Source organism: Thamnophis elegans, unplaced genomic scaffold (assembly GCF_009769535.1).
Source record: "Thamnophis elegans isolate rThaEle1 unplaced genomic scaffold, rThaEle1.pri scaffold_59_arrow_ctg1, whole genome shotgun sequence".
In the NCBI taxonomy this organism is placed as follows: Eukaryota; Metazoa; Chordata; class Lepidosauria; order Squamata; family Colubridae; genus Thamnophis; species Thamnophis elegans.
Window position 1 is genome coordinate 110,460 of NW_022473899.1, and position 9,494 is coordinate 119,953.

A 9,494-nucleotide genomic window follows, 5' to 3' on the forward strand; every position below is an offset into this window, starting at 1 on the left:
AAATGGTCCTTTCTATCTCGCCAGCTGTTGTGTCAATGCTCTTTTTAACACCTTTTCAGAGTTTAAAACTTCTCTCCGCACTTCGTAGCTTGAAGGATCTCATGTAGTTTCGTTCCCCTTGAATTGTTATTAAGGTAAGCTTAACTTTGGTTATCAATCTTATTTCTGGATAGATTTGTCTTCTTAGCTCCATCCTTTTCGCTCTTTTTTTTTCTCCTGCATCTTGGAATTTGGGGTAAAGCTCCAAATTGTCAAAGTCACTTTTCCAGCTTCCCTTCTTTCTGCTTTCACTCACATTTACTCCATTAATGAGTTCATCTAACGTCTTTTCTTTGTTTTCTGTATTTCCATTCTCTTCTTTAATTTCTGGGGCTCCAACCCCATCATCTTTTGCTGTGATACCCCATAGTCTGTCCCATTTCTTATCAAATCTCTCAAATCCTTCTAAAATGTTTTGAAGTCCAGCTAGAATGTTTTGGATTATTAAGTTTTCTTCATCTGAATTTTGATCCATTTTTCCAAATAAAAAGAAATGTAAAGAAAAAGAAAAAGAGGAATCTGATAATTACTGCCACTCTAGCCTGTCAAACTTTTTTGAAGAGATTTTCAAAGTAGAAAGGTTCTTCTCTTTTTCTTTCTTTTTCCTTCTCTTGCCAAAATATATTCCAAGAGCACCTGCAAAACACTGTTCGTGTCCTTGAGTCTTTATCAGGTTTTATAAACAAGTTCCAACCCTTCCTTCGGACAAAGTCAGTGAAGTCAAATAGGAATGAACAAAGGATAAATTGTTTCAAAAAAAACCTTCAGACTCAGGCTTCCAAATGGAAGACTCAACTATTTTTTTATATCTTTTCCTTACGTATCTTTAGTATGATTTTATAACAAACAGAAGGAGAAGTTTGTTAAAATAAAAAAAGTTTTAGTTTAAGCCAAAAAAAATATTAGGGTAGTAAATAAAATAGAGGAAAAAAGATCAGAGGAGAAGCCAACATCACAATGATACATCATGCGAACTCGACAGTCCGAGTCTGCCGATGACACTTTTGCCCCTGGGCGGCCTGGCAGGACCTAAACCAGCCCGAAGAGATGGTGACTAGCAAGACAAAGCCTTGCTGGTCGCAGGGACACCGCAAAGTCCCAGATCGATCCAAGGGAAGCGCTTCCAACCAGCAGCAAACAGGCAGGCCCCATGCTGACAAAGTCAGAGATGGCTCCCGAAGGAAAAGAAGTGAAATCGTTCCATGTGGTGAGGTTATTTTTTCTACTTTCACAAGATTGCCCTAAGAAACATTTAAAAAAACTTTTTGGACTGCCTTAGAAACTTTTTTGCTCTTGCTTGTAACAATGTTTTGTCGATTGAAGTGATTGCAACATTTCCTGTTTCTCCACTTGAAGTGAACTTCAGCCTCCATTTTTCACAGGTTGCAAACAGAACAAAGAATCATCAGCTACTAAAGAAATAATTTCCTTTTGCATCAGAGAGCAGGATTAATTCATGAGTGCTGTAGAAAAAGAGATGGGGAAGAAAATTAGAATATAAAGAGAAACCTTTAGTTTAAAAATCATATTTATCTTCCCTTTTAGCCCCACAACCCCAAGGCAGACCCAAAGTGCAGGGTGGTTGTTGATAGGCAGGGACAGATAGAGGGAGAATATGCCCATTGCAGGAACGAAAAGGCTGGGATGGATGAGGGATTCCTCCCCATTTCATCTCCAGGGGATTTTGGAATTCTCCCTGACTTAATTAGAGGGTTAATTAAGAGAACATCCCCCTCACCCCCCCCTGCAGACCTTCCATATGAAGAAAGAAGATGGGGCTACAAAGGGGGTGGCAGGAAAAGGCGGAGCGATGTGTCACTTGGCCAGAAATTGTGTGAATTCTCACAAGGAGAAGGCGGGTCAGGAAGAGGAGCCTGTCAAGGTTCCAACTAATGAACCCAAATGAGTCTGAATGGGGTGCCAAGAAAGATCATCTCGGATGGGAGAGGAGAGTCCAGTTCAGGGTGAAGTTTAGGAGGGAGTTCATTAAGTTGATGGGATCATCTCAAGGGCTTAGCTCCACCTTCCATCCAAGCACCAATGGAGCTGCCGGACGAGCTAATGCAGTGATAGAACAATACCTGAGATCCTACGTTAATTATCAGCAATTTAGGTGGGAACATCTCCTGCCATTTGCTGAAGAGGCCGTCAATACCACAGTGCATAGTAGCATCGGACTCACCCCTTTTAAAATAGCCACAGGGGTGGAATTTGTCCCCCTGCCTGAATACCCTCAGGAACCCCCTTCCACAGTGAGCCTAACTGAATGGGTGGGTTGCTTAGAAAATGCACGTGGGAATGTAAACCTTGGGGTCCTTCCTCCTTGAGGGAGGAATGGGAAGGAATGGCCCCCTTCTTCCCTTCCCTTTTGCAATTCCCCAAAACATGGAAAGATTCTGGGCAAGATTTTAGCTTTCTTTTTTGATTGCAATACTTTTTCAGATCTCTGTAAGTAAAAGCTGCCCCAAATTTCATAACTTTGCTGTATCCACAGGACTTCAGATGAGGGAGGAAGAGGAGAAACTCACCTGCAGGAGGTTGGATGGGAATTGCTGGAAGGAGAAAAAGACCCAATCAGGACCCTTCATGGTTCTGGAGGACTCAGGGGGTCCCCCTCGCCTTCGATAGCCCATAATAGGTTGCATGATCTTCCCTTAATAGCCCCTCAAACAAGAGAAGCTGACAAAAATATTTCTCAAGGAGACCATCTTGGCCACCTGCTCAGCTTCATGAGAGGCCTCCCCTAGATGGTCCCCTCCCCACAACCTCTCATCCATCCCCCCAGACTCACCTTTCTTGGCCCTCAGGTAAGAGAAGAGCCCCACCGCAAAGAAGGCCACTCCTATCACAGCTCCCATTATCCCCGTCCAGAGTTTGCTCTTGGCAGAGCTGGAGGTACGGGGCTCTGGGGAAGAAGGAGCCTCACCTGAGCAGGAGGATCAGGCACACCTTCCCCCAGGAGGAGGGTCCATTCTGACTCTCCCCAGACAGGGAGGGTCTCTCCCCCTTCTCAGGATAGGATGGGGTCCCCAGAGCAGGACGGGAGGGGCTTACCCCATTCGACAGTGATGGGGTCCTTCAGGCTGGCGTGCTCCACCTTGCAAGTGTAGACGTCCCCCCGCTGGGGCTGGGTCTCCAGCATCACCATGAGCTGGTAGGTCCAGTCTCCGTTCTGTAGCTCCTCCCCATAGGCCACGCCCTCCTTCTCTGTTTGGCCGTTCTTCAGCCACTGGATTTCGATCTCCACGGGGTAAAAGCCCGTCGCGGTGCAGAGGAGGATGATGTTGGGGGAATCAGGTTCCATCTTGGTGGGGGAGATGGTGACGGTGGGCTTGGCTGGAGGGAAGAAGGGGAAGGAGGCACATGAGAGACACAGGAGGGCCCAGAACAGAAGACCAAGTTGGTTAGTTCAAGACTCCTTTTCTCTCTTAAAAATATTCCGTGTTTTGAGTTTCTGTGGAGATTCTCAGTCAATCCAGGTCTTGGTTGTCCCAAAGGAGCTTTTTTCTCCCCAAAAAGACATTTCGCTTCTCATCCGAGAAGTTTCTTCGGTTCCGAGGGCCCAAATCGAAGCTTCTTGGATGAGAAGCAAAATGTCTTGAAGGAAAAACAAAGTCCAGTTGCCTTTTGAGAAAAGACCTCTGGGACGGTGTTTGGAGTCATCTTCCAAAGCAAATTGCAGGAAGAGATGAAAAGGGATCCTGAAAAATGGGGAAACCTAAATCCTTCCTGGTTGGGATCAGGTGACCTCATCAAAAGGGAAGAATCGTCAAAATAGGCAAATCCCACAGCAGAAGAACAGAATAACAGAGTCGGAAGGGGCCTTGGAGGTCTTCTAGTCCAACCCCCTGCTCAGGCAGGAAACCCTGTAACATTTCAGACAAGAGGCTGTCCAATCTCTCCTTAAAAACCTCCCGAAATTCCACCTATCAGCTGTTCCAGGCTGCAGGGATCATCACTGCCTATCATTTCCTCCACGCACCCAATAGAAGTCCCACTTTTTTTTTATTTTTAAATACCCCCACCCTCCTCCGAGACACCACTTTCTCCTTCTGTCCATCCAGGAATTTAATTTCATCCACATTTGGAGACCTCTCAGTTTAAAACAGCAGGAACACACAATACATTTTGTCTGCCTCTTACTGTGCTATTCAAGCTTTATTTTTTAATATCAACTTTAATGACGAATGCAGTGAAAAATGTGACCCAGAGTTACATTTGTCTTTCTGATGAAGCCGCCATAGAATCGATGCTAATTTTGGGAGGTTTGGGGTTAAAGTATTGCAATTGGTGAGATGCTCCTTTGTTGGGGTTCATTGAACAAGAAGCATAAGACTCAGATGGGATTTTTCCCAGAGAAATCGAGGCTCAGTTAATTTTGGGGAGAGTTCAGGAAAGGCTGAGAGCCTCTCTTGGTGGCCAGAGAAAAGCTTTGGCCCCTGGGGGGAAGGAGACGCCCGGATCTCTCCGGAGAGGAAAGTCAGCTCAGAAGACAAAGAAAAAGGAAGAGAAAATTCCCCCAAAGAGACTCAAGAAACATCCAGTGATTTCAGGTCTCCTGAACTGCAGCTGGAACAACAATTTGCTCTAAATGCACAGAATATTTATTAAAAGAAACGGAACAAAATCACTTTCAGGAGCTATAAAAAATCATTAGGTAAATTAGCAGAAGGGAGGAAATTTCCATGGTAAATATTGCTGGAATGAGAATTATTTCAAATGTGCCAGATGACAGGAATGTTGAATTGATAGTAAGAAATAATTAAATGTTGAATATTATCAATCAGGGGATTTTTATCTCCAGGAAAACATCCTCTTTGGTGGTAAAAACTATTTCAAACAATCTCTCAAATATTAGGAGAGGATATTATTCATTCATTTCCTAATTCTGAGATCCTCTTACATGGATGTGATCCTCCTCCTCGCTTTGCTGGGAAGAATTGAGGAGTGAGAATGAGACGGAATCTGTGGAGACCAAAATCTCCTTCAGTTCCCCTGAAATATGGAATAATTGAGGGAAGGAGGAAAAGCCCAGGATCTCCCCGTCAAAGGCCTTTCTCTCTTAGGATGGGGCTGGTTTTTCCCCTCTGATGGGGGAGAAACCTCTGATTTCACTCTGTGGTCAGACATGATTTCTGGAGAAGCTCCTGGGCTCCCAATGGGAAGCTCAGACTCAGGATATTCTTCCCTTTTCCCACTTCCCATCAAAGGAGGAAAATCCCCCTGGAAAGGCCGGATGGCAACAAGGGCAGCCGGAATCCTTCATTTCCACCATGTTTGGCCTCTGAAACCCCATCAGTCGATGGAAATAAGGACAATTATCATTATTATTATTACGCGGAGAATGTAAATTAGGAAAACAAATCTGGGCAGTTTGCAAAGAATGTGGAAGAGACGCTCAAACAATCCAGGGACCCCAAATTCAGTCTTAAGGTTTGTGGGGGGTTTTGGACTCTCCCCTCCCCCAAATCAGGAGCCTCCCCAGGAAGGAAGACGGAAGCGATGGGGCTGCAGGGGAAGCTGAGTCTGTGGGCAAAAAGGGGGCTTCAAGGGGGGCTTTTCTCCCAGACCCCCAAAATCAGCTGAATGAAATTTCTCAGCCTCTGAATCAGCTTCTGCTCAAGGCAGAGGAAACGCCAGACCAGGATTCCGGTTTGATTCCGGTTGGATTCATGATTACAAATTCTATCTGGATGGATGGATTTATATTTCATTGTTTAGTTTATTATTTATTTCATTTAGCCAGTTTATTAATTTATTTAGTTTATTATTTGTTTATTATACTATTTATGTATAAATTTTATTATTTATGTATTTATTTTATTATTTGTTTTTTATTATTTGTTTATTTATTTTATTATTTTTTCATTTATTTTATTTGTTTATTTATTATTTGTTTATTTTATTAAGTTTTCATTTTCAAATTCTTATTTATTTATTTTTTCATTTATTTATTTAATTTTAATTTGTTGATTTAATTGCCCGTATTTGTTTATTTTACTTACTTACCTACTTATTTCCTGAGCTCTAAAACTTGGTGGATGAAGAGGTTCGATCTCTTGGGAGGGGGATCCAGGGGATCCCAGATTCCGTGCAGGGGAAGATTTGGGAGGAAAAGGGGGAGTTGTGGGAATGAAGCTCAGAGGGAGAATTGGAGGGAGGAGGAGAAGGACTAAAGAAGGAAACTTCACCCGGGAGAGTCTCCGTGAAAGGAAGGAAAGGAAAAGGGGGGTCCCCACATCCCCTCCCCCCCAACTCCCCCTCCCCCCAAACTCCCCCTCCCCCCAAACTCCCCCTCCTCCCCCTCCCAAACTCCCCTCCCCTAAACTCCCCCTCCCCCAAACTCCCCCCTCCCCTCGGACTCACCTCTCCGGCCAACCACAGAATTCCTCTGGAGAGCCTTGTAGTTGTTCCGGCAGAAGCGATTCACAGAGGCCTTCAGGTACTGCAGATACTGCTTATCGCTGTTGAAACGATCCGCATCCACCTTCCCCAACTCTGTGAAGGCCACGAACTTCCCCAGGTCGCTGTCGAAGCGGAGAATCTCCTGCCGGTCGTAGAAGTACCTGTCCAGGAGCCTCGCCCGCTGCGTCCCGTTGAGGAAGCGGCACTCGGACTTCTGCTGGTACAGGAAATGGGCTGGGAGGGGGAGGAGGAGGAAGGCTATCAGGAGGGACTCCAGGGACCATCGTTCCCAGCCACTAGCAAAGGGGTGATCTACTCGGGAAGGGAGGGGGGCGGGGCACCTTCCGGAAAAGACAGGCGTAAGACGCCCCCTGGAGGAGGGAAGGGGACTCTCTCAGTCCCAGAGGGGGGCAGATTTACTGGGCGGGAGGGGGTCTGGGGAGGGCTGGAAAGAAGGAGGGGAGGGGAGGGGTGGGAGGAGCCTCCTGGTGGACCCCCTCCATCCTCCCAGGGGGGGGGGAAAGGCAGGTAGAAGCTCAGCTGGTCGAGCAGGGAACGTTGCATCTAAAGGGGGGAGGAATGATGGGGGGAGGGCTGGAGGGAATAGAATATCCATATCTCCCACCCTCTCTTCCTTTGGGGGGAGGGGAACATGGGGAGGGGGCACAATGAGGACATCTAGACTGAGACTCCTGGGGTCTCCCAACAATACAACTCCCACCTTCCCTGGGTCGCCCCAACTTTCCCTCTTTCCCTCTAATCTTCAGCCCAACTCCCTCCCTTGGGCGGATCCTCAGGGATCACACCTGTTTCCTATCCCCCACCCCCAAAAGACCCTCAAGGGGAGGGTCTCCAGCCCCCTTCAAATTTGAGATTCAGAAGAAAAAGTGAAGTTTCTGAAGAAGCCAAAATCCTTTTGCTCAAATGGATCTTTTTCCTTCTGGGGATTCAGGGCTGAAAATGCCTCACTTTCCCTCTTTCGCTTTCGCTTTTCCTTCCCTTCCTCTTTCCAGGCAGCCCACTCCCACCCAGGCACTGGGGGAGGACGACCGAGAGAGGGGCCTGGCTGCGACCCCCACCTCGGCTACCATCGGGGAAAGGGGTGGGGTCCCTCTCCGTTCTCCTGTGAGGGGGGAATTGGGGAGGAAGGGGGGGGAGACCACGCAGAGATCGAGGCTGTTGGAGGCTCTGGAGACCCAGCAGTTTCCTTCCCCCTCCGGGGGTCTTTCCCAACCTCCTCCACACCCAAACCCCCTCCTCCCCCGCCCAGCCCCCTCCTTACCGGGGGTCTCCTTCCCCCCTTCGCTTCCGGGGATCCGGGCCAGCGCCCCCACCAGCAGCATCAGGGGGAGCCCAGCAAAAGCCATGGATGCTGCCCCACAAGCGCCCCCAAAGACAGAGGAGAAAGACGCCGATGCTTCCAGCCCCAGAGGCGGAATCGGAGGGTCTGGATTGGGGGGAGGAGGAGTTTTCCTCGGACTTCGGCCTTGGGAGTGTCCAGAAGGAGCAGAAGGACCAATGGGAATTCTCCATTCTGCAGCGTCATCGGTCTCCGGGTAGAGCCTCCCTTGACTTCACCCGATAGAAGACTTAGTTCGGCGCCGAGAAGAAACTCGAGTTGGTTATTCAGCCCAAGACCCCTTTTCCCTCCCCAGAATATTCTAAGACCACCTCAAAGGGAGGGTCTCCCTCCCCCTTCACAAAAGGGAGAGTTTGGGGGAGTTAATTTCCGAGGCCCTTCTCTCAAAGCCTCCCCTCCCCCCCCCCGCCCTCCAGGTCCTGATTGAGGAATCGGGGATTATGGGGTGGGGGGTCCTTGGTCCCCTCCCCAAATTAAAGGGCTCCCCAAAAGGGCTTCAAGCTCCCCTCTTGCTTGACTTTCAAAGCCTCAAGTTTGAGATTCAGAGGAAAAAGTGAATTTTCCGAAGCTGCCAAAATTCTTTTTCTTATAGGGAGTTTTGGTGGCATTTGTGGATTCAGGTCTGAAAATGCCTCAGTTTCCCTCTTTCACTTTCCGTCTCCTTCCTCTTTTAACGGAAGAAGCTTTGGGGGCTCCAAAGGGATTTGGGCCTTGAAGCTCCCACTTCTCTTGCCCTCCAACCCCTTCCCCAAAGTCTCTCTTGGGGGGTCTCAGCTCCTTTCTCCCCCCCACTCTGCTCCCCAGCATCCGTGGGTCCCTCCCAGCTCCCTCCTTACCACGAGTCTCCTTCCCCCCTCCTCTTCCAGGGATCCCCAACAGCACCGCCCCCATCAACAGCTGAAGGACCCCAGCAAAACCCATGGATGCTGCCCACAAGACGGAACCTTGGGGTGCCCCACTGCTCACTTCCCTCCAGGTAGATGCAGACCCATTAAGGGCTCCTCATTGGGTACGGTTTGCCAGCCACTTAGGAGTCCCTCTGGGGGTGATGCTTCTGTCCCCCTTTTTCCTAGCTAACCAAGAAGCAGGTTGTGGTCCACTTTGTCAAATGCCTTGCTGAAGTCTAAGGATACAATGTCCACCGTATTTCTCTGGTCTCCTAATTTAGTCTATTTGTCAAAGAATGAAATTCTTTGTTTTTGAAAAACTCTTGTTGGCTACTGGTTACACAAGTTCTATTCTTCGCCTCCCTGGGAGGTGCCCCCCCCATTTCCTAAGCCAGTTCTGACCCCAGTCCAGGGATGAACCTCCTGCAGGTGCCTGAAAGAGGAAGAAGGAAGAAGGAGGGAAGGAAAGAAGTAAGAGTGGAAGGAGGAAAATGCAGAGAAAGATTGTGAGTGAAGAAATGGAAGGGAAAAAGGAAGAGAAAGGGGGGAGGAAGGAAGGAAGGAGAAATAGACAGGAGGAAGGGAGGGAGGAGCATAAGACAGAGAAAGAGTTTAGAGTCTGAAGGAAGGGAAGGGAAGAGGGTTCCACCACAAAACCGCGAAGCCCTTATCCGCGCCGACATAAGTGCGGAGGCAAAACCGCGGCCTCCGAAGCGCTAAGAAAAACACGACCCTACCGCCGTGACAACAGCGCGGTGACAGAAGGGCGTTCTACATGCTTCGTTCTTTGCCTCTGTACCTCC

General features: G+C 48.2%; 1 protein-coding gene across 1 annotated transcript; it reads right to left on the minus strand.

Annotated features, from left to right (window-relative positions):
* Nucleotides 1-517: 517 nt before the first annotated feature.
* Nucleotides 518-7,924, minus strand: LOC116523588 (H-2 class II histocompatibility antigen, E-S beta chain-like). Its single transcript, XM_032238702.1, has 6 exons — nt 7,727-7,924; nt 6,406-6,678; nt 3,094-3,375; nt 2,831-2,944; nt 2,568-2,591; nt 518-1,502 (listed from the first exon to the last, which is right to left on the minus strand). Exons 1-6 carry the CDS (start codon nt 7,809-7,811, stop codon nt 1,489-1,491), a joined length of 792 nt encoding a protein of 263 aa, XP_032094593.1. The 5' UTR covers nt 7,812-7,924; the 3' UTR covers nt 518-1,488.
* Nucleotides 7,925-9,494: the final 1,570 nt, after the last annotated feature.

Excerpts from the sequence above, each read along its gene's own strand:
- LOC116523588 (XM_032238702.1), bottom strand. The coding sequence starts at position 7,811 with ATGGCTTTTGCTGGGCTCCCCCTGATGCTGCTGGTGGGGGCGCTGGCC. Across the intron at positions 3,376-6,405 it reads TTCTGTGGTTGGCCGGAGAG|CCAAGCCCACCGTCACCATC; the intron begins GTGAGTCCGAGG and ends TCTTCCCTCCAG. Across the intron at positions 2,592-2,830 it reads TTACCTGAGGGCCAAGAAAG|CAATTCCCATCCAACCTCCT; the intron begins GTGAGTCTGGGG and ends TTCTCCTTCCAG.